We start from the raw sequence: 25,831 nt of genomic DNA on the forward strand, positions 1-25,831 counted from the left end.
GTGTGTGACAGAAGTGAGTAGTGAGAGTGAAGAGTTTAAAACATTGTGAGGATTATAATGCTAAAACATTTTAATGACGGTGTGAAATAGTAAACTCTAGAGGTAGACATTAGAGGGAAAATAATGAATTCAGTTTTAGATTCATGAGTTAAACTTTGAATTTAAGTTGTCTACTTGTAAAATCTTCCAGTGATTGAAGTCAACTGGCAGAGCCTTCACGAACCTAGTATTAAGATTTATGTGAATTATTTAGTGGAAAGAGGGCTAATGGTTGGAGTCATAAAGATCTGAGTTTAAATTTGCCTCCAACAATTTCTAGCGAGGCAGCTAGGGGGTGCAGTGGATAGAGGCTTTCCCTTCTTCCCCAAGTCAGGGTGGCTGAAGTTCAAATCCAGCCTCAACCACTTAACACATATTAGCTGTATGACCTTGGACAAGTCACTTAACCCCAGTTGCCTCACACACCAAAAAAAGAATTAAAAAAAAAATTACTAGCCAAATAACCTTAATGAGCAACTTAAACTCCCCAAAGAGATTTTCTCATCTGTAAAGAGATAACTTGTAATATCGATCTTGCAAAGCTGTTATGAGTCTTAAATGAAATCATGTATGTATGTATGTATGTATAATATGTAAAACCTTGAAAGTTCTATGCAAATATTGATTGTGAATGTAAAATAATTTATTGTCAAATGCTTTATATAGGCTTATTTAGTTGATGAGTTTGTGCGTGGCCTTTTCTCAAGAATATGATAAACCTGTTCCTTGCTAATTTGTTTAGCATTTATTAAAAGTTTGTGTAAGGGAAGCATAAAGTAATGCTTTAAAGAATGAATTATATTCTATTTTAACATAGCAAAAAGGCTTGTTATTGATGTGGGAGTTTTCCCCAAGTCATTTGTTTGTGTACAGCCATACCATTGAGCTAAAATCAGAATTAACAAAAATAAGAAGAAAAATAGAGATCATACAATTGAAACAACTTAACCTTTCGATCTTAAAAACTACTTTACAATAATAAATGAGAAATGGACAATAGAATGGCAAAGACCATAATAATTTTGTAAGAGTTTAACCAGCATAAATTAATTGCTACAAGAAAGCCAAAAGATCTCAGAAAGCATATTAATCAGCAAATAGCTCACTGACTTGCCAGTCAAGACAGACAGCTTCCACAGTCAACATCAGGGTATAATACAAGCTTGTTTGTAAAATCTTACAAAGAAGAATGATGGATCATAATGAGTAATATCTCATAAAAAAGGTAGGAACATTAGAAGGTAAAGTCAATTTAAAGAAAGCCTAACAAGATATACAACACTAGGACATCCTAAGGACATTATAGATAAATGGAATTAAGGCAACAAGCTGAAGAAAAAAGGAAGATTTGTAAAAATCATTATAACAAACTCCACTCCTCATCAAGGATAGTGAAACCAATATGTTTAGATGTGTTTATAGAGATGGTAGAAATGTCACTAACGAGAACAAAGACAAGAAAAACAGACAGATTAAACCAAATATGTATGGAGAAGGTCCATGCTAGATTCCGTAGATGTAATGGACTCTTGTAAGTAGTTATTCTTGCCTTTTCTTCAATATCTGATACTGTTGCCTGTCTTCTGAATTCACTCTTCTCTCTAAGTTCATGACTGTTCTCTTCTGTTGTCTTCCTTACCTGCCTTACTTTTCCTTCTGAGTTGGTTGATTCATCATCCATGTTATGTTCCCAAAGCCCTCTTTCATTTCTCTCTATATCAACTTGTTGGTGTCCTCATCAGCTCCTGTGCATTTATTTACATCTGTGTATCTGTGTATCTGATTCCTATTACATGAAATCCTAGTAACTACAGTTCTGCAACTACTGGACATCTCCAGCTAAATGTCCTGCGGTCATCTGAAATTCAGCAATTTATCTTGCTTTTTAAAAAATATTTATTTTATTCCCCCCACCCCAATTACACGTAAAAACATTTGTTGCCTTTGTTTTTAGTTTTGACTTCTATATTCTATCTCTCCCTTCTACTCTCACCTCCCTGAGATGGCAAGCAATCTGATGTAGGTTTATACATGTACAATCACATAAAAAACATTTCCATAGCAGTCATTTGGTGCAAAAAAAACCTCAAAATAAATAAAGGAAGTGGAAAAATAATGTGCTTCGGTCAATATTCAGATGCCATCAGTTCGTTCTTTGGAGGTAAAGAGCATTTTTCATTGTGAATCTTTTGGGATTGGCTTGGATCATTATATTGTTAAGATGAGCCAAGTCATTCACAGTTCTTCATCATACAATATTGCTATTCTTGTGTACAGTGTTCTTCTGATTCTTCAGCAACTTATCTTTCACCAAAACCACTATTCTTCCAAACTTTTCTGCTAGTCTTGAAGACACCATTATCCTTTCAGTCACCAAAGTTTAAAAATTTGGTATCTTAAATTTCTCTCATACCCATACAGTCAATTGCCAATAGCATTTGTTCCTTTTTTACATTTACCACATAGTCCCTCCCTCTCCACTCACTCAACTACTAGCCTGGTTCAGGTGTTCATAATATCTCATTTGGATTATTGTAGTTGCTTCCTCTTTGATTCCCATACTTCTAGCATCTCCTCATTCTAGCCATTCTTCATACACTTCCAGAGTGATTTTCCTAAAGTGTAAATCCGATCATGTTACTTCATTACTTAGTAAATTTTTTCACAACTTGGCCCTGTCCAAAAGTTTAAATCTTCTTCTACTTGGCTCTGCTCCTTCCACTTTGTGCACCAGTTATACTGACCTATACCATGCTGTGCGTATAATGCTCCATCTCTAATCTCTATGCCTTTTGTATATACTAGATAAATCCTATGCCTGCAATACATTGACTCTTTTTAATCCCTGGTTTCTTTCAAGATTCAGCATAAGTGCCACTTTATGCAGTTTTTTCCTAGTTCCCCCAACTGCTAATGAATTCTCTCCCAAAACTGCTCTGTATTCATTTTTTATATGTTCTGTGTAAATTTCCTTGGATGTAGACATCATCTTTTCCACTGGAAATGTAAAAAACTATATGGCAGGAACTGGTTCACTTCTGTTTTTGTATCCCCAGATATTAGCATAGTTTCTATTGCATAATAAGGTTTTAATAAATACTTATTGGCTTATTGACACAATTGTGAGGGTATTATGGCTGTATCTTTAGGAGAGAAAGATACCAAAAGCGTAGGGGGGAAATTTCTGACATTATTAATACCAAAAAAAGGCACCTGAAAAGATATCAGTAACTACTGTCATATATATTTTCCATTCTATACAAAATTTTTTGGGAATCATCTCTGCATAAAATGAAGGAACCCTTGATAATAGTTATTATTAAGGAAAATAGCAGGCTTTTGCAAGTAAAACTTAAATATTTTTACTACTTCACAACTAATGGAAAGAAAATATAAGATGCCATATAAATTATTGATTATGAAAAATCTTTTATTCAGCAAAACAAAATGCTACTTTATAGTTTTTTTTATTTGCTTTTTTTTAGCAAAGTGTTTCCTATATATCATTTAAGATTCCATGACAGATAAAACATCAGGAAAAATTTTATTCAAATCAATAAAAACAATAATGAAAAATGTCTAGTAAAGAGTTCAAGTTTAAGAGACTATCTTGTAGATGGTGACATATTCCAGGTTTTTTGTGTGTAGATGACAGCTAATTGCATCAAGGCTTTTTGAAGTGATCAGAATTCAAGAATTTAATCTTAACACTACCCAGGAAAGATTCAAGTGCATAGATGCTATTCATCATTTCCCTGATTTCAACATATGGACTCTATAGGATGGACATCCTATAGAGTTTGTTTTTCATTTTCTGTGTCTGATAAAATACAACTGGACAGTAAATTGAACAGAAGAAAGAGAAGAGGCTTTATTACTTTTGGAAAAGTCTAGAACTCCTTTAATGACCTTGTTTCCCATGAAAGCAAAATCTGTATTGTTAATACTAATATTCTAATGATGTTGCTATATGGAAGAGCTATGGAATAAAACAATCTTTAAAACTACTATTGACATAAAGGGCAATCTTGTTTATTCATGTTCAACTTTTCATGTCCCATTTTGGGGTTTTCTTGGCAGGCATACTGAACTGGCTTGCTATTTTTTTTCCCAGCTCATTTTACAGATGAGGAAACTAAGGCAAATGGTGTTTTTTGTTTTTTTTTTTTTTTTTTTTTGTTTTGTTTTGTTTTTGATCAGGATCATATGGCTAGTTTCTGTGGCCAGATTTAAATTTTGTTAGAGTAGCCTTCCTGACTTCAGGTCTGGTTTTTTACTTACTCTACCACCTATAAAAGGCAATAGAACGGTCCAGCAGTGTGTGTGAGCAGACTGCAGGATATAAATAATTATGAAATGTGAAGAACTGGTATAAAAGATGTCTATATGACTGGTCACATGGTAAAGGGGAGGGCTGACAGGTGGACAGCTAGAATGTTACACTGCTATCACTTGTGATAGGAGAAAGTAAAGAAATCTCAGATAAGAAGCTAGGGCCTGTGGTAAACTTTAAAATGATCTTTCCATTTTTAAATACAGTAAACTTTATTTTTAAAAATGTATTAACCATTTTTAGCTATGGGACATTACAAAAAGTGGCCCTGCCTACCACATTGAGTACACCTTCTGTGGCAGATTTCTCTATGTGAGCCATGTGGGATGAACATGCATGGATGGTTTGCAATTTGCATCACTTGGAGAGCTTTGCCAAATTAATGTAGTCATAGATCTATTTGAATATATATCAGCTATTATATATACCAGGATCAGCAATTCTACCTCAAGAAAATTAGTCTGTTTGGTTTTTAATCTAAAGCTGATTATTTGCTTAACTAATTTAAATTAAGACTTACAAATATTTGTGAGATGCAGGTTTTCCAGCTATAAAGGAGGCTTTTGTTTTAGACTGTTTCAGTTTGATCTATCTATATATTAGTGGGTCTATAAAGTTTAAGTTCTATGCAATTTTTTTTAATCTGCAAAGTACTCCCACTTAGTGAGAAGTCCCTTGTAACATAGTAAAGCAGTTAAATAAAACTAATGATATAGTGGCCATAAACGAAATTGTAGGTTAATGAGAGGCACTGTGGAATACTGAATAAAGCACTAGGACTAGAAGCCAGGAAGATCTGTGTTTAAATTCTTCCTCTAACACATAGGAGCCATGTGACTGGGGCAGGTCACTAATGCCAGAGGCCCAGTTTTCTCATGCATAACATGAAGCAGTTGAATTAAATGGTCTTTCTCATCACTTGTAGTTATAATTCTATGTATACAACTGAAAGGTATACCAAAAATTGTATGGAATAGTCATTCATAAGTTGTTCCATACAAACTTTATTTTTGTGTGTTAAATTAGAATTTTGTGACAATTTCAAGATTATTCCCTGTGTAACTATGTTTTTATTTTTAAAAAATTTTGTTTCTATTTCACTCTAAAATATCCTGTTTCCCATCTTTTTTCCTCAATCCCCCCACATTGATTGAATCTAGCATTTTGGAGTTCCATGAGTATATTTCAGGTCTAAAATTATTCCTTGAGCAAATTAGTTTTAGAAAAATGTTGATCTAAAACAAGGATGAGGAATCATTTTTTTCTGCCAAAGGCCATTTGTTTGTTTGTTTTTCCTGAGGTTGGGGTTAAGTGACTTGCCCAGGGTCACACAGCTAGGAAGTGTTAAGTGTCTGAATCCAAATTTGAACTCGGGTCCTCCTGAATTCAGGGCTGGTGCTCTATCCACTGCGCCACCTAGCTGCCCCCTGCCAAAGGCCATTTGGATATTTATAACATCATTTGTGGGCCATACGTCTAGAACTCAAGCAGTGGAAGATGGTTGTATCTAGCTTTCAGCTTATCACCTGTGGTTGCCTCAGCAAAAGATTTCCTAGGCCATTTTAAGAGTAAGCTGTTTTCTACCCCCTTATATCTAAAAGGTTTAGGCCATGATTTTCAATCAGTTTAATTAAGTGCTAGGAAATTAAGACTGTTGTCAGCTTAGGTTAATCATTCACAATTTATCAAATTTAAACCTAAAAAGGAATACAAGAAAGCTTTTTCAAAAATAACTAAGACCAGTTTATCTTCAATTAGGTTACTATAGATATTTTCACTTTGCATGGAAGGAGAAACTATTCTATATTTACTCATGTGTTGAGAGCTATTTATTTAATTTTTTAAAAAGATTCACATCTATCATGTCAAATTTATTAGAATATGTAGATGAATAAGGAAAAGAATAAGATATTTTTGCCCGTAGAGTTTCAATGTATGACCCAGTTACATTGAGACACTTTAGTTAAGAATCTACTGAATGCCCAAACCATTATGTTTTTAAAAAATATTTTTTATCTTTTTTTAATATCACCAATATTTATCAATATATCTTTTGCTCTAAAATCTCCCAGAGAGCCAATCCTCATAACAAAGAATAAAAAAGGAAAAATTTAGTCAAACTGATACATGAAAAATCTGACATCATGCAATATTCCATAGACTGTTTATTTTGCTTTGTATCAGCTTTCAGGAAGAAAGAACAAAATACAGTGGATTTTGAACATGTACCAGACATTGTTAAGACATATTATTGTGGCAAGTTAAATGACAAAGATCTGTTGAAATGTATTCAAATATGTTCAAGTAAATACAATCTCTCAGTGAACTTCTATACCATATAAATTGATAGAAGCAATGTGTTGTAGTAGGGAAATTCTTGAATTTAGGGTTAGAGAACCTAGATTTGAATCCCAGCTCTGCTACTTAATACCTAAGAATTTAGGGAAGCCATGTAATTCCTTTGGCTTTCAGTTTCCCCATCTGTAAAATGACTGAGCTGGACTAGATAATCTGAAAAGCCTTTTCAGTTATAAATTTTTGTGCTAAAAGTGATTCCTTTTAAGAGGATCAGAATTGAGTTAAATGGAAGTTACCATTTAGATTTAGTTCTGTTTTTCAGTTCTTTTACAAATTAGTTTACTTATTTAACCTAAACTCTTGCTAACACATTTGTAATCTTTGAACTCCAATTGAGTAAATGTTAAACATCCATTATATTGAAGGTGCTGAAAATCAAAAAATTAATTTATAAGCAAAGTAGTATGAGTACTAGTAAAATCCAATAAAAATTCAAAGTTCCACTTTTGAAAAACAGGTCAAATGTTAGTACAGCCTAAAAATTAGTAACTATTTAGTATTTTTTAATGTTAGAATTGAACCAGCTTCTCCAGTTCAAATATAGAGATGCTTTTGCTTACCTAGAGTCTTGTATCACAAATGACTTTTCAAACTGAAAGCATCAAACCTGCATTTCAGACAATATACTACATGCATTTCAAATTCATTATATTCAAAATAGAATCTACAGCTTTCTTCCCAACCCCTCCCCATTTTCCCAGCACTTACCTAATATTGTAGTTTCCAGTCAGTGAAGTAATTTGGTGTCTTGATTTAATTGCACATTTCAGTCAGTTGCCATATCTAGTCTTTTCTATTGCCATAGCATTTCTCACATGTCATCATCTTCCTACACAGCCACCACTCTAGCTCAGGCTCCCATAACCCACACTTGTATTATTGTAATACATTCCTCTTTATTCTCCATGCCTCAAACCTCTTCCCACTTCAGTCCATCTCAAAGTGATTTTCTTAAAAACACAGGTATAGGTGTGTCCTGACTATAATTATGTAAAACTCCTTTTTTCCTTTCCCCATAGTAAACTCAATTAGCTTTTTATTACTTGTGTGATCAAATATAAACTTCTGTATTTGCCATTTAAAGTTCTTTGTAACTTGGCCTCTTCCTACCTATCCTTTCTTTCTTTTATTTTCAGTAGTATTTTATTTTTCCCAGTACTTGTAAAGATAGTTTTCAACATTCATTTTTTTAAATTAAAGCTTTTAATTTTCACAACATATGCATGGATAATTTTTCAACATTAACCCTTGCAAAATTTTATGTTCCAATTTTCCTTTCCTTTTCTCCATCCCTCCTCCCCTAAATGGCAAGTAATCCAATATATGATAATGTGGTAGAAATATATGTTAAATCTAGTATATGCATACATATTTATACAATTATCTTGCTACACAAGAAAAATCAAGTCAAACAGGGAAAAAAATGAGAAAGAAAATAAAATGCAAGCAAACAACAACAAAAAGAGCAAAAATGGTATGTTGTGATCCATACTCAATTCCCCCAGTCCTCTCTCTAGGTGTAGATATGGCTCTTTTCATCACAAGATCATCTGGTCTGAATCATCTCACTGATGAAAAGCGCCATGCCCATCAGAATTGATCATCATATATAATCTTGTTTCAACATTCATTTTTGTAAAACTTTGTGTTCCAAAATTTTCCCCCTCCCTCACTTCCCTCGCTCCTCCCCAAGACAGCAAGTAATCTGAAATACGTTAAATATATGGAATTCTTTTTTTAAAAAAAGCCTTTTATTTTCAAAACATGCATAGTTTTCAAATTCATCTTTGTAAAACCTTGTGTTCCAAATTTTTTCTTGCTTCCCCCCATCCCTTCCCCAGACGCCAAGTAATCCAACTTATGTTAAACATGTGCAATTCTTTTATACATATTTCCACAATTATCATGCTGCACAAGAAAAATCAAATAAAAAATCTCTTATGAGAGAGAAAACAAAATGCAACCAAACAACAAAGTAAAAATAAAATGATGTGATCCACACTCAGTCTCCACTGGCTCTCTCCATCACAAAATCATTGAAACTGGTCTGAATGACCTCTGTGCAATTCTTTTAAACAATACTTCCACTTATAAGAAAAATCAGATCAAAAGGGAATAAATCCACGAGAAAGAAAACAAACCAAAAAAGTGAGAATATCCATATTCAGTCTTCTTAATTTTCTCCCTAGATGCAGATGGTATTTTCCATCTCAAATCTACTGAAATTGCTTTGAATCACCTCATTGTTAAAAACAGCCAAGTCCATCACAATTGACCATACCGTAATCTTCTTGTTGCTGTGTACAATGTTATAGAGCAATAATAATTCATTACAGTCATATTCTATAAATTATTCAGCCATTCTCTCAACTGATGGGCAACCATTCTCCAACTGATGGGCAGCCATTCAGTTTCCAGTTTCTAGCCACTGCAAAAAGGGTTGCCACAAACAATTTTGCACATGTGGGTTCCTTTCCCTCCTTTAAGATCTCTTTGGGATATAAGCCCAGTTGAAACACTGCTGGATCGGAATGTGATAACCCTTTGGGCAGAGTTCCAAATTGGTCTCCAGAATGATTGTGTCATTTCTCAACTCCACCAGCAATGCATTAGTGTCCAGTCTTCCCACAGCCCCTCCACATTTATCATTATCTTTTCCTGTCATCTTAGCCAATCTAAGAAGTATGAAGTCTACCTATCCATTGTTACAGTATTTCCAATACAGCTATCTAGGCCTACTTTCTGTTCTTCACATGATAATTCATTTCCTCTATCACTGCCTTTATATTGGTTAGTTCCCGCTTTCCTCACTTCTACCCCATCTCTGGAATGTATTCCCTCCATCTCCTGGAATCTCCTGGAATCTCCTTGCTCTCCTTTAATATATAGTTCAAACACGACTTCTTGCAGGGGGCTTCCACTTGCAGTTGCCTCCCCTTCCACATTGTGGGTTTTGTTTTGTTTTGTTTTTGTTTTTAAATTCAACGGGAGTACTTTTGCTATATATCTACTTATATAGATATTGTCTCCCCAGTAGAACATAAGCTTCTTGAATCAGGGGACTTTGTCTTTGGATCTCCAGTATTTACATTTTGTAAGGGCTTAATAAATACTTTTTGATTGAGTGATTGTGAAATAAATCCACTACTTTCCAAATACACAATTTGGATTTGGAAAAATCAGAGTGTAAGGAAGTTAATATTCACTGAATGACAATGATTGGGTACTCTTCCTGGTGCAATGCTAGCTGCTGTGGGAGGATAATGATGATTAGAGCATGATCCCTGCATATAGCATGATAAAGATGAGGCGGCATAGGTAAAAATACAATACAAAGTAGAATATGGAAGTGCAGTGAGAGAATGTGGGAGTTCTGAGAGATTACATTCAACTAGGATATCAGAAAAGAATTCATTGAAGAGAATGGATGGATTTGAATTAGCCCTTGAAGCTGGGGTAGGACTTTATTGGGGAAAGATGGGCAGTGAGAACATGAAAGAGAGCAATCCAAATAAAGAAATAATTGTCCCCAAAGGTGTAGAAGTGGGGAAGTAAGAAATAGCTGATTTGTGGGATGCATGAAAGGCAGTAACTGGCGAGACAAATTCAGACCAAATCTATATTTGGGCCTTAAATATCAAAGTATTTGAGCTTATTTGGAATAAGGTGTGACAGATTGGTAACCTTTATGACAGCTGTGCATTAGGGAAATTAATCAAGTAGCATTGTATAGCGTGGGTTGGAGATTATTAGGAGAATTAATTCAGAGACAGATAGCTTGAGGCCTGACTGTCTTCATAAGTGAGGAGCACTGTTATTTGCAAATATGGATTATAGAATTTTATTGTAAAAGATGGCAAATAAGAGGAAAAATCTCCCTTTCTTACTATGTTTATGACCAATGACTTCACTGGCATCAAATTCTAATTCCAATTTAAAGTCTGGTGAATGTGAGAGAGTAAGAGAGAGCCAGAGTTGTACCACTAGGAAATCTTATTGACTTCTTGTCATCCCTGATTTTACACAACTTAAAACTAGCTATCATATAATGCCATTGGTCTGATGATTTGATTCTCAGTTACTTTTCTTGATTTCTCTATCTCATATGCCTTTGTCTTTCCTGATTTTACACAACTTAAAAGTAACTATTATATATTTCCATTGGTCTAATGATTTGATTCTCAGTTACTTTTCTTGATTTTTCTGTCTGATATGCTCTCACTATTTAAGGCTTTGTAAATAACAAAGTAGAATTTATTTTGTGAATGAAGTAGAATAGGATTGTGTATGTGTATATGTGTGTGTGTGTTATAGAAATAATGACAGTATTTTACTATGTGTAGTCAAAACTAATTTTTTCAAATTTTGCCAACTAGGGATTTAAGAGATTATGGCATCTGAAGCTCACAATGATAGAAAACGGAACTTTTTGCATATTGAGGGCCATTCCATTGATCTTCCTAGGAAAAGGAGCTCTCATTTCACTAATAAGAACATGAAGGAGGTATGTTAATGTTTTTGTAAATTTCTTAAATAACATGTAACAGATAAAATGTCACAGAATCTAAACTTTTTGTAGTGTTAGTGAGTGTTGGTTAACTTTTTACACAATAGGAGGGTAATGATTTAGCATACAAAAAAGTGTTCTCTATACACAATGCTAATAGCCATGGCATAGTTTCTCCTAGATCATAATGATTAGGAAACAAAAAAAAAAAATTAGTCAATATATTCTAAAATATAAAATACATTCTAAATGAGAGTGGAGATTGATAGATTGCCATATACCAATGAAATCACTTGGACTATTAAAGATGAAAGTAGGAAAATCTTAGAATTTAATAATAGGAGAATGCTGAATAAAAATAGAGTTCTAATCTTTCCCTCACCTCCAAACAATAAGAACAACAAAGAATTGTAGATTTGTTGATGTCACTCGCTTATTTTAGTTTATTTATAATTCCATTACAGTTATTTTAGTTTATTTACAATTCTGTTAGTAGAAACTTTTATCTAGATATACTGTTCTTGGGTAACAATAATTTTCTGCTTTTATTGATAGGGAAAGAAATCTCCAAAACATTTGGCTGCTTATACAAATAGGTAAGAGATATTTTGAAATTTGGGGGAAGCAATAAATCTTGAAAGCAAGGGATGGCTAAAAATAGGAAAGTATATTAAACATGTTATCTGTAAAATGAGGTTAGACAGTTATATATAATTTTATCCAAATTATTGGATCCTGTGTTTGATTTTACATTCTTTGAAAGATCAGTTATTGCTTTTATGACAAATCTGTGGTGTGTATTTCCTTCCTCAGTCCTGAAATTATGTTGTCAGAAATATGTAAACTTAAATGTATATATAGTACTTAAGAATTGGTTGGATGGATAGCAGATGACCAGAATTTTACTGCAGAATGGAGCCTTAACCTTTAATATTTTTTTAAAAATTTATTATTTGTTTATTATAGCATAAGATTTTATTTCCTTTTTTACTTAAATGAGCTAATCGTTTTTACAGAACAGTTGGATACGTTGTGAAAAGTCCAGACAAACTGCACAAAGAAGTATATTATAGAAAGAAAGTTCATCATTATTTTCCAAATCCTTGTTACAGAAGAAAACAGTTTCCTAGAAGCAGGAGCTGTGACATGGCAAATAAAGAAAATGAATTGGCATGTGCAGGCCACCTGCCTGAAAAATTACGCCATGATGGTCGTACATTTTTACTTAATGCCAGTGATTCTAGTTCTTCACAGACAGAAAGCCCATCATCAAAATATAGTGGATTTTTTACTGAGGTAGGTCACTCTACAAGGTAATTTTTTTATCTAGTATGATTATATTTTTTTTTCTTTTGATGTTCTCTTCAATCTTCAGAGTACTTCTTATCCTTTTGTCTATGGAATTTCTTGAATGGTGCCTTCTTATAATCAAATCAAGCAAACTTGAAATGGTTGTTATGTCCAATTTTTAAAGTTTGTATTTTTCCATATAAGTAGAATAGATTTAACGTATTATTATCTCCTGCAGGATCCAGATTCACACATTGACAGGTGGAGATTGGAGGAAGCAGGGAGAGAGAAAAGATCAGATCTTAAAATTGAGCTATTCTGTTTAGACACAGGAATCAGAGTTCTCTTGTGTCCTGTAGTTCAGTGGAGTCCTAAAGATTTAATTACTCTAGTGTGGTAGGTATTGTCTATAATACTGTAGAATAACTTAGCCCAAAGTGGTCATTTGAGGAATGATATAGTAAATTTGTGTCTTGTTTCTAAAAAACAGCTCCTATAGAATTACTTTCAAGAAGTAATTAATTTAAGGTAGCATAGATGATAGAAGATCAATGTGATGGTTAAGAGAATGATTACAAGTATTCAGAATTATTAGAAAGAGATCTTGGATTATGGAAACACAGGATGTCTCACAGAGGGTACTTGAAATGATAATGGAATTATTTAGCAAGATTCTTTCACTTTTTCCTTGGAAAATAATGAATAGAAGTTCTAGAGAAACAGAAAATAAATCGATATTAGACAAAAATCATGACAGGGAAGAAAAATAGAAACAAGGTTTCTGGGAGACTGGTGGGAAGTTAAAAAAATTTTTTTTTAATTCTTTATGAAATAACAGTCATTCAGCATAAGAATTAGAGAATGGATGAAATAAGACTGTATTTCTTTTTAATGAATGTGAGAAAAATGTAACTATCTCCATTATAGAGGTACTGGTTTTTTGAGGGATGACAGTGATATAGTTTATAACAACTGATGACCCAAGTATAAACTAAAGGCTCACATGTGGTTATTTAGGTAGAATACAGTTTAGTTGTTGCTATATTGTAAAAGACTACACAATCTCTTCTCCTTTCCTTTTGCATCTTCATAGTTAAACCTCTTTCTTAAGGAATGCTTATTTCTCTGGGTCTCATCTCCCCTGTAATTTGCAAAAGTTTATTGATTAATGCTTTATTGTTAAAGGGCTAACTTACTAACTTATCTTACTTTACTCATACTTAATTTTAATTGGCTTTTTTAATCCTAAAAAATTTTAAATTGATGCCAAAACGTTGAAGAGAGAAGCTTGGTCTAGTAAAATATTTTCTTTTCTGACTTTATTCTCATACAACAAGAAAGAGTAGTAATAGTTGAGGAAAGGATACTGATGCTTCAGACTGCTTGATACTTATTTTCTTCAAATGCTTTATTATTCTAAATTATGAATGAAGCTGATAAGGATTTTTAATTTTGGGAAAAGGGACTAGCATTGTTGTATAAGTTAAAATTAATCTGTCTACATTGATCTGATCTATTTGAATAACTGCTTCAGATCTCTTTTATTTTTTTCCCCTTCAGTGTGGCCTTTAACTAATTAGTTTGCTGTTTGTCAAAGATATGCATTTGTGATTCAAATGTAAAGTACTTTGGACTTGATAGTCAGAAGATTTTTGTCTTGTTTCTGCCAGCAACCCAACTTTGGTCTGTTCTTTTCACCTCCTGAAACATCATTTTCATCATATATAAAATGAAACTTTGGATTAAATAATATCTCTGATGCCTTCCAATTTTAAATATTGTTTTTTTTGCTTTCAGGTTTCTCAGGACCATGAGACAATGGCACAAGTTCTTTTCAGTAGAAATCTGAGGTTGAATGTAGCTTTAACTTTTTGGAGAAAGCGAAGTATAAGTGAACTGGTAGCCTATTTGGTGAGGTAAATCATAATTTTTTCCCATTCTTAGTTTTGCAAAACTATAGCATCCAACTTCAGGAATAGCAGTCTAGGATTAGCTTTTCAATTTGTGATAATGTTGCTGACCAGAAAATTTTAATTCCCTATACCTAATTTTAATAAGAATAATAATGTCCAAAGTTAGTGTCACATAGGTTTGTTAACTAAAATCCAGAGTCATTAGTTTTATCTTTACTTACTGTATGATTTTGAACTTGATAATCTCTACAACTCAAATCCTCATATCTAAAAAGGAAATTATAGATGATCTGTTGATTTTGGGGGAAAACTAATTGTGTTAATCATCTTCCTGACTTATATGAAAATAGCTAGCTACTTAACCTTTGCTTCTCTTAATATTATATAGGATAGAAGATCTTGGAGTAGTGGTAGATTGCCTTCCTGTGCTCACCAGCAGGTAAAAAGAGAACTTTTTTTTTTTTTTTTTTTTTTTTTAATAAGAAGATTAGAAATCATGATTTCCAAGTTTTTGTAATCAAATGTATATTTTAGTTTACAGGAAGAAAAGCAGTACATTTCACTTGGCTGCTGTGTAGATCTGTTGCCTCTAGTAAAATCACTACTTAAAAGCAAATTTGAAGAGTAAGTATCTATGTGAATTTTTATTTTTCATTTTCATCAACATTTATTGAGGTTTTATTATATACATAGTACAGAATTAGGCTCTATGGCAGATAAGATCAATTTAGTTGGGGAAATAAGTTTTACATATGTGAAATAACTGGGGAAAATTGAAATGATATCTTGTCAGCAACTCTAATGGTATTGTCAAGTGCTGAGAAAAAATTAAAAGCAAATGGAAGAAGTTTGTATTTAATCAGTAAAGTTTTTTTGTGAGGAAAAGCATGATGTTTTTACACAAAATTTTATTTCAGCTATGTGATAGTTGGTTTGAACTGGCTTCAAGCAGTCATAAAAAGATGGTGGTCAGAACTGTCTGCTAATACAGAAATTGCAAAAGATGGGTAAGTATTAGAATTTCTATATTTTGCAAATATACTACTATGCTGGTAAAAATTGTATTATCAGGATAGAAGCAGATAGAAAAATAGAGAGAAAAAGAATTTATTAAGCTTTTATTTATGTGTCAAACACTGCACTAAGCACTAGGAATACAAATGTAAGGAAATAAGATGTTCCCTGTACTCAAGGAAAATTGCATTTTAATAAGGGAAGACAATTTAGAAAAGGGAATTAGAAAAGGAGCAAGGGTGGAGTTGGAGAACAATGGACAAACCTGCTGGTAAGGAGTTAGGAAAGTCAAGAGATCCAGGAGGACTGTGAACATGAATGACGGAGGCATTCCATGACGTGGGGACTAGCTAGGGACTTGGCAATCAGAAGAAATGGTGCAAAAGCAAAGATATCTTCAAGATGAGAAAGCTACAGAGAGTGAGGAATGGAGCCAGGAGAGAACTGAGTATGGATGGCCTGAGCAATTCATGAAATGGTGGTTCTTTTAAGGATTCACCAATTAGAAGAGAGGGTGCAGGAGCAGAAGCATCTCCCAGGTGAGGTTGCTTCTCATCTATGTGACTATAACATGTCATTCACTCCCTTTCTTAATAGGGGAGGATTTAAGGAAATGTTATACTCATTATAAATTTATAGAAAAAACTTTGAAGGCAACCTAGTGCATGCAGTTAACCTGGAACTAGAAGATGTGAGTTAAAATTTTATCTGTTGCTTATTACTTGTGTGACTGGGACTCAGAAATTATTTGTCCAATGTGTTCCTTCATCTTTAAAAGGGATAACAATATATTTAGGCTATCTACTTTCTAAGGATCAAATATGAACTATTTTACGTAAATCTTAAAAATAACAAATGTAAGCTGCTATTATTAAGGTACTGTGACGTCTTTATGAAAAAAAATTCTAAGATAATTGCTTAAAAATTTAATTTTTAATAGATTTAGTTTATTTAAGTGACTGCTTAACAATATACTTCATATGTAGACATAACAATATACTTCATATGTAGAATTTCAGAACTAGTCACCTCTTTTTCTGGAATTTTGCAGAGAAGACAGGGATAACAATACTATAATCAGGCATTCTGAAGTTGCAGATTTTTGGGGTGAGAATGAGGACATATTATGGACTTTTAGTAGCCAGCTTATTGAGATTTCAGTGTGTGTGGTGTGTTTTGGAAATATATACATTATTCTACAGATTGAAACTAATAATCTTGAGTAACTTCTAACTTTCTCCTAAGGAATTAGAAGACTCTTAGACTCAGCTGTTCCATATATTGTATAGGTACTGTTTTTAAGCAGTTGTGGTAATTGAGCAACCTATAATCTCTATGAATAACTGACACATGATTATAAATAATTCATTTGAGTTACACTATCATGTTGCTTAAGGATAAATTCTTAGATATTAAAATTTATTCAATTATCTTTCTCTGAATGTATGTGTATTACACTGGACTATATATAAACAGTCAAATAAATTTTTGCTTAAATTCTTTTTTTTTTTTTTTTTTTTTTTAAACTTAAGAAATGTTCATATTTTAAAACAACAATTAAGTGGATTGTGGAAACAAGAAAATCATCTTACTTTGGTCCCAGGATACACTGGTAATATAGCTAAGGTATGTGTATAACCAAAGTTATCAAATGTTTGACTTTAGATGTTCAAAATATCTAATAATCTAGTCTGATGGATTTGTAAAAGTAGAACTGCTAAACAAGTCAGTAATTGATTTAGCTAGTTAAGTAAATGATATTATAATGTTCTGAAAGCAAGTATACCTCCTAAAGTGCCAGAATACTCTGGGTATAGGTATAACATTTCATTGTGTGTCAGGGAGCAAAGCCCATTGGATGTCTTTCAGATGCTCTTTAAAAGATAGTAGTCTTAAGGATGTTATTGTAAGTATGAAGAGTTTTAAAAATGATAAGGAAACAATCAGTTTCTCATAGCCATTTAAATCTTTTATTTAGTGACAGATGCCTCTCCAAATGAAGGATTATGTGTTAATTCAGCAATTGCATTAGAGAAATCCAGACACAATAATTGTGTCCAAAAGAAATTTATTAATTATTGACTCACTCCTCTATCTGGATAAAGGAGTAGAATGAGAGTGCTAATGCAACATTAAGATTAAGATGCTGGCCTGTCAAGCTATAAAGATAATCTACCAGCCTTCTCTTTTTGTATAATAAAAGTCAAATTTCTGATATATTAGAAATATTCCTTCCTTTTTCGAGTTGCAGGATGGTGATTGGTGCATAGCAAAGCATTATCTGCTGCCTTTGCTTCCAGATATGAATCAGATATAGTAATAAATTGAAAAGAATAAAAATGTAAAATTAGTGTTTCCTGATTTACTCCTGATTATTTTTAACTAATGGGGAATATGGAGGACCTTATCTATATATTTGGTTCTTTGTGGTCATTTGGGCCCAGTTGAACACTTATTTTTGAAGTTAAATTGAGGAAAGAAGAAAACTTCCAGACTGGTTTTAATAAGAGTAAAAGCAAAAGAAAGCAAAAAACCACAATACTAGCAAATAGACATGAGTATGAATCTTCCCAGAGAGTTTAGGAAAAGTTCCAGGAAAATGGTCTTGGTCTGTTTTCTCAAATGAGAATCAAAGACTTTATGTATAAGATCCTGTTACTTTTTTCTTTGGGATTCTTTGTCTCACATAATAGCATAAATTCTGTGGCAAAAAAAGAAGTATCGTGAAAAGAAGCTTTAATTATTAATGCAAATATGTATAGATCTTGTATGCTTTTATAAATTCTCTAACAAGCAATATTGATTTATTTATATTTCCCCAAAGGGGGAAGATGGCATTTTTAGTTAGAAATTCTAAGATGCAAAGATGTCTTTGTAAAGGTTATAGAAACCACAAACTTGATACTAGATAAAAATTACACTAGTTACAGTTTAACAAACCCTGCAATGACAAACCTGTATAATTTTCCAAGTGTTTCTTTTGTGCCTCCTGAGAAAAATATGCAATTAAACTATAAAATGAGCTTATCACCAGAATTGATCTTTAACATTGATTTTTATTATGTTCTTAAATGAAAACAAAAGCTGCAATTTGGGATAATATATTCTTTAAACTCTAGAAAAACATTCATCTAAAAAGCTTGCCTGCCTTAAAGAAAATTCTTAAAAGCACCTTGTTGTTGGGAGTGTTGCCACTTTAAAAAAATTTGCCTAATATCTGACGACATTAGCTGGGAATTAAGTTACCTTCAATTTTTTTTTTATTTTTTTTTTTATATATATATTTTTTTATAATATTATCCCTTGTATTCATTTTTCCAAATTACTCCCCCTCCCTTTATTCCCTCCCCCCAATGACAGGCAATCCCATACATTTTACATGTGTTACAATATAGTCTAAGGTTACCTTCAATTTTAACAAAAAAATCTTACTGTTAGAATTTCTCACATTTCTTCAAGAAAGGTAAAATGATTTAGTGTACATTTAAACAATTAAAGCAGCATATAGAATTTTTATAATATATTGCTATCAAAACTTTTTCAAAATGTTTTCTCATTTATCATGGTGAAGTATAGATTTTAGAAAATGACATGTTATAATTTAGAATATGTATTTATATTGTATTATATTTTCGAAAATTTGTGGGCAACAATTCATAGGACATTTATAAAAATCAGAGAAGTTTTAGTTTTAATTTGGCCAGAGATGTTATCTTTATTGTTGAAAATAATACTGATTTAGTTTTGAAGTTATATGTATAATTCTCAAGTTTCTTTATGGGAAAATGCTTTAATAAAACTAACCCTAAACACCCCAACCATCAAAAATCTAAAATAATTGACCTTTTTTTTTTTTTGAGGGTGGAAAACCTCAAACAGAGTTCAAGAAATATCATGATTGGTTGGCCAAATGACCCAGGAAACTACAAAAACAAAGTCTGTAAGAATTGGAAAATAAAAGCTAGAGGAGACTAAGACATATGGAGGAGGCAAAGGGGAAAGGAAGGGAAAGAGCATTCAGAGAGCATAGAAATCATGCAGTTGATATTTTTTATTTACTTTTATGAGACAAATAAAAGTTTAATAGAAATTATTTCTAAAATCTTTTCTGGGTCCAAGTCATTCCCCTTATCTCTTACTCCTTTTATATCACAGTATGTATAGCTGTGTGCTATGAGAATTGATATTCAGAATTGTCATTTTAAAGCTCTGTAATATCCAGAATAAGTTTAAAAAATTTATATTTTATATAATATATTTTGAATGATATACAGTAATGTAGATGAAGCACAAAGGATAGCTGTCACATTTGTTAGTTAAGCAGAAAGTTAATTTATTAAGTTCTTAATTAGAAGTAAGTACTTGAGTTAAATGAAGGGATATGTATATGTAAACAGAAATGGAGGGGTGCTAAATATTGACTAATAGTTTTATTTTATTCTTTAAGGACGTAGATGCTTATTTATTACAATTACATTGAGAAGTACTACCACCTGAAGAGGACATTCTTGTTCAGAATATTCCTGGATTTTGTAGCTTCCAGAAAGAGGTCTCTTCTGAGAACTATGAACCAAGGAGGGAAGTGAAATCTTCCAAAAATGCCATTTAATTAAACCACTAGTGAAATCCTAACAATCTACTTCACATTGAAGTGGAAAAATAACCACACGGAGCATCTTTGACTTCAATGAGGTGAAAGTGCACTACGAAAATTGTACGCCTTTGCTGCGTTTAGGATTTGTATGGTTATTTGGGGAAAAGTTGTTTAAATGCTTCTGTGTCTTATTGCAGTCCTTCATATTGCATAAAAATGTAATTTATACTGACGTGAAAAGATAAAATGGGCAAGACATTTTGCTAAGAACCACGAAGACCAATCACCATTAATATATATTTTTTAAGATTGTGTTTTTTTTTTTTTTTTAAAGCAAAAAACAAACCACTAAAATGTGTGCAGCTACTTTGTGATCATATTGAAAAGACTTTAAAGATGTTTAAAACAACATAGCAAATGATGGACAATTTTTTCACACTGAGATACTGTGTAAAGCAAGATGCCTTAATTATTAGTATGTTTGAAGAAGCCAATGTATTATGTTACTTATATCTTTTAAAACAGCCATGCATACAGGCATGAAATCAGGGGTTTTACACTCATGTAGAATATTGGTTTTGGAACCTAATTCATATAGTTTGAAAAACTTGAGGATATTTTTCTCTGATTTTTGCCAGCATGTGTGTGTGTGTGTGTGTGCGTGTGCGTGTGTGTGCGTGTGTGTGTATGTGTGTGTGAATATAAAAAGCTGACTATTAATTGGATGAATGCTTAACTGGAAATGTCCTTGGAATTAGTTAATTTATATTCACTTTTAAAAAATTATATTTGGATTTCTATTATTTTCAGTTCTGAATCATTTAAACTCCTTTTATTTGAGTAAATATACTAAATGTTTCTCTTTTTTGTTGTTGTTTTTTTAATTCACATAATTTCATACGTCTTCTAAATTCTAATCATTTGTGTTTTGGATAGTAGTGTCTAATGTTTTAGAAATGTTTACAGCTAAAGTTGATCTTATATTCTCCATCCAAATAATTGATATACTACCTCCTCTAATGGTTGCTTTGAAATGGGGTTCATATATATTCTTGGTGTGTACAAACTCATTTTTGATATGATTTAACAGTGGTATGTGTTAAGACTCCATGACATGTCATTGTGTTTTATATTACCATTAGGTAGGGATAGGAAAATTTATATACCACCAACTCAGAATAAGCCTAATAGTGAACTGGCCAAATAGTTTTGGGAAATCATTTTTTTCTGAAATGTCCCCTCATGGACATGAATATAAATCTGTAGCACTTGCCCAATCAACTACTGATGTGAACATTGAATGTGCATCTTTCTTACTTTAAAGGGTAAGATTTCACTGACTCTGGATGCTTTTATTGTGCAGTTATGTCACATACACATATACACAATGTAGATAATCTGTTGTGATCATTGCTTTTGTTGAGTCTTTAACTTAGAAATATTCCACATTTACTCAAATTCTGCAATGTTAAAAGGAAAAATTTCCCCCAAGATGTGAGAAGGAAGTAAATATTAATAATCTACACATTTGAGATAAGAAAATATTAATTTCCTATATTTCTTATTTATTACCCTTGTAATTATTGTTTTGGTTGAACAAATAATCTGAGATAACTAGTCAGTTGATTGGAACTTAATACTTATGAGATTTAGAGAATGGAGATTTGATCCTTTTTTAGAATAGTTAGCTTAACAGAAGGATAACTGGATTGAGTGCCCCCCTGCCAGTCTTCCAAAATTGGTAAACTTGTTAACAAGAGGTACCAGTTTTGGATAGCTCAGCATAAAGCAGTCATTTCTGGAAAAATAATTCAAAAGTATATATTCTCTAAGGAGTCAGTAGTGTCTTTGGATACCAAAGACAGCACTTTGTGAATACTACTTTTATTAAAACAATTGCCATGTTGATCCTTGCTTGGAACAAAGTATTTTTTAATTGTATTTTCCTTTTTTAATAGATGTTATTTAATTGATCTTAAGTAAAAATAAGATTGTGTATATTATCTCTAAGACAATATACAAAATTTTAAAAAATGTAATTACTGGCCCTCCTCTCCCCCCCCCCCCCCCAAAGAAAAAAGATGAGAGCTCTTATTCCTGAACTCAGACTTTTTGAATGCCAGTGTTACCACTCCACTTTAAACACTCTAAGCTGTCTAGGCAGCCGGAAGATCTTATAAGTAAAAACTGTTGAGTAGCCCACACTCCATTTTTTTATTTCAGAATCTACCTCTCAGATATTGAAATTTGCTGAAAGAAAGGTATTAGATAAACAAGTATAATTAAATACTTCTGGTGGTGTTAAGTTCTGTGCAGCTTCAGTAATTTTAATTAGAAAAGTGTATTCCAGAAGGAGCCAAAGAAAGTGTTTGCAAAGTATTCTGGTAGTTATAAATAGTTCAAACATTGTTTGACCTAAATTTGGACAATTGTGTATTTGTTGCCCATTTGTTGAACACCATCAATGTTAGCAGATTGGCTATATCTTATACAGAATTTAGGGACTACACAAGATTCCTCCCTATTTAGGGGCCAAATTTCCATCTTTTAAAATTTTCTTCTTAATTTTACAGCAAGTCATTGGGACTAGAAATTTAAAGATTTACCATTATCATGTTCATTTGGGTAGATTATGTCATGAAGAGTTGATCATTATGAGAATCGCATGAAAAGTTATAAGGCAGGGAATATAATGGCTAAGAAAAATGGTCTAATGTTAGTAGGACCCTGTTTACATATTAAAAATTATAGAGATTCCTGAGATTTATAATAGTTTGCATATGTGCTACCTATATTCCTTTTGGGAAGATGATAAATTTTTGCAACCAAACATTGAGACTACTGAAAAGTTAGCCTAGATGTTAGTTGAAACAAACTTCTGCTAAGTTCTATAAAGAACTGCTGCTTAATTTGTTACGGAATCTTTTGTTATTAAAATAATAATCTTACTTTAGAATATTTTTACATTTGGAAAACTGTTGAGAAAATAAATAATATGTTACGGAAATACAGGTTAAATTATTGTGCTCTTTAAGCATAATTCACATTATCAGCATTCTTAGTTTTTTGCTTAGATACTTAAATCAATCTCAGAGCCACAAATAGAAGAAAGTTTTCATTAAAATCTGATAGCACTGCATTAAAGTTTAATCTTTCCAAACCAGTTGCTTTCTTCTCATTTAAAATTATGATAATATCAGATGCCACTGTCAGTTAAGAAATAATAAATACAACTTAAGCAGCTGACTCAACTAGTCTGATCCATTTCAAAATAGATTTTTGCCTTGTGGGTTACTTTGGCTAGAAATAGTTTTGCTGAACATCTGCTAGTAGGGATTTACTATTCTTTTTTCTCTAGCAAGCTTCATGCTAATTTGATCATTATTATAAAGCCTTTTTTTTTTTTTTTTTTTTCTTGTAGCATGATCTAAAGAAGCTTAATACCTTATAATTTTGGATTGAAGAGAACATCTCCAAACTTTTAATGATTATATGATGTACAGCAGCTTTTTGGTTAACAGCACTGTATTGCTCTAATTAATATGAATATAATAGGTCATTAACTAGTCCAGAATCTGACTTGAGATCATTAGGAATCTATCCTGAAAGCTAGACCATAGACAAACTTTTACACATGGGCTATATAATTAGTAGCACTTAAGAGTAGATGACCTTAAATTTATCATCTATTATGCTACATTATTGATTCAAGAATTTCATTTCACAGCATGATCTGCCATATCTTAGCCCCTATATATATCATTGCGGTAGAATCTCAGTATAGTAGTGAAGTTGGTACTTATAAGAAGGACTTAATTCATATCGGAGGTTTGAAGCTGGCATTCCATTTCTCTTTTGCTTTAAGTGGAAAGGGACTCTAATCAGCACCTACTTTCTATCTTGGAAATGAGTCATAGAAACTCAGATTTGAATGCTGAAGGAAGACTTCAGAGACAATCTAACACAAATTGTAGAAAGAAATTCATTCAAGAGCACCTCTGAGAAGTAGTTTTATTATTTCTTAAAAAACACTACCTTCAGTGGCCCTCTATTTTTAAATAGCTCTAATCAAGGCAAAGTTTTTCCTTCTATCAATGAGCCTTTGAGTTACATTCACCCATTGTTCCTAGTTCTACCCTGTAAGATCTCTTCTATTCTTAAAGTAACTTTTTCAAATTTCCCAGGGAATCATAGCTGAAAAACTGAGAAATTGTGGGTCTTCAGTTTGTACTACTTCCAAGGTCTGCAGCAGTCACTTCTGGATAGCTATAATTGTTTTTCTTTGTATCAAGCCAAAAGCTGCTTCCTCATACTTTTCTGTCCATGCAAAAGTCACAGCCTTCATGTTCATGACAGTTCTTAAAATAGACAGACAGTAGTTTGTACACTGCCCACCCCGTCCCAGACCCCTCCTCCATTTTATTTTTTCTGTCTACACTAGTCATCCCCATTTCCTTTAGCTGAATTTTCTGGTAAGGTCTGTAATTCCTTTACTATACTGTTCTCCTGCCTCTGCCCAATTTTGTCAATGTTTTTATTAAAATGTGGCATCTAGAAGTGACATTTCATAAGTACTTCAACTTACTAGGTCCAAAACATATTTAGCTTCCTCACCTTCTGCTTTCTCCCAGACCTCTTCCAGATTTCTCTGTCACACTCAAAAGCATCCAGGTTTGCTCTTCTGCTTCATACTGCATAGCCAGTAAATTGCCAAATCCTTTTGTTTCTTTCTCTACTGCATCTTTGACATACTTACCCTCCTCTCTATTCACACAATCCCTCACCTTGTTCAGAGCCTCATCGTAGTTCACCTGTACTACTACAAGAGCCCTGGTCTTGGTGACTTAAGTCTTTGTCTACTCCAGTCCATGCACACATCCAACAAAGCACTTTTCTTAAAGTCCAGGTCTGATCATATTAACTTTTTCCCCCCAACTCAAACTTCAATGGCTCCCCATTATCTCTTACATTCAATGTAAATGCCAATGTTTAAGATTTTCATAACCTGGTCCCCTCCCTTTCCTGTTTGGTAATGTTTTACTTCTATCCTCATATATATCCAACATAGCTGATTTAGATACATTGGCCTACCTATTATTCCACTGGTGCAACTATCTCTAGGCTTTGTGCCTTTACAAGTTTATCCTCCTCTAAACCCCCACTCCTAAATGCCTGCAGTGTACTCCCTCCTCACTTCTGGATTTTGAAATCCCTGCTTTCTTTCAAGACTCAGATACATTGCCCCCTTCTCCATGAAGCCTTTCTAGGATTCCTTTCAAACTAAAATGGATTGACATATATAAATATGTGTGTGAGTGTATACATGTGTACACACACACACAATGTGTATATATACCTCTTTATATAAATATATACATATATATTTATATATATTCTGTATAGACTTGTATGTGTACAGGTCTCTCTTTAGAATGTAAGCACCTTGAACATAGGGACTGTTTTGTGTTTCTTTGTAATTCTAGAGCTTAGCATAGTTGCTAGCACATAGTAAGTGCTTAATAAAAAAAACATTCTTTTTATGCTATCATCAGTGGAAAATGTAGACTGTTAGTTATCTCCTTTGTTATAATACTATGCCTTTTTTAATGCAGCATAAGACTGTTAAATTTTCTGTCTGCTGTTACATTAGTAACTCAACTTCAAATCCACTAAAAACCCTTGAATATTTTTTCACATAAATTAGCATAATTATGTCTTTCCCATTTTGTACTTATGTGGTAGTTGGTTTTTTTAAATCCCTATTAAATATCTTATTGGATCCT

At 32.6% G+C, this 25,831-nt stretch overlaps 1 protein-coding gene across 2 annotated transcripts in view; it reads left to right on the plus strand.

Annotated features, from left to right (window-relative positions):
* Window positions 1–20,912, plus strand: part of KATNBL1 (katanin regulatory subunit B1 like 1) — a 42,568-nt gene extending 21,656 nt beyond the window's left edge. For both annotated transcript variants that reach the window (XM_074289176.1, XM_074289177.1), the window contains exons 2-10: window positions 11,107–11,234; window positions 11,793–11,833; window positions 12,254–12,533; window positions 14,325–14,443; window positions 14,829–14,879; window positions 14,975–15,064; window positions 15,358–15,447; window positions 16,987–17,080; window positions 19,902–20,912. In XM_074289176.1, the coding sequence (XP_074145277.1) occupies window positions 11,121–11,234; window positions 11,793–11,833; window positions 12,254–12,533; window positions 14,325–14,443; window positions 14,829–14,879; window positions 14,975–15,064; window positions 15,358–15,447; window positions 16,987–17,080; window positions 19,902–19,934 (912 nt within the window). In that variant the 5' untranslated portion in view covers window positions 11,107–11,120 and the 3' untranslated portion in view covers window positions 19,935–20,912. The remainder of the gene's footprint in view (window positions 1–11,106; window positions 11,235–11,792; window positions 11,834–12,253; window positions 12,534–14,324; window positions 14,444–14,828; window positions 14,880–14,974; window positions 15,065–15,357; window positions 15,448–16,986; window positions 17,081–19,901) is intronic.
* The last annotated feature ends 4,919 nt before the right edge of the window (window positions 20,913–25,831 follow it).

Source organism: Sminthopsis crassicaudata, chromosome 2 (genome assembly GCF_048593235.1).
Source record: "Sminthopsis crassicaudata isolate SCR6 chromosome 2, ASM4859323v1, whole genome shotgun sequence".
Classification (NCBI taxonomy): Eukaryota; Metazoa; Chordata; class Mammalia; order Dasyuromorphia; family Dasyuridae; genus Sminthopsis; species Sminthopsis crassicaudata.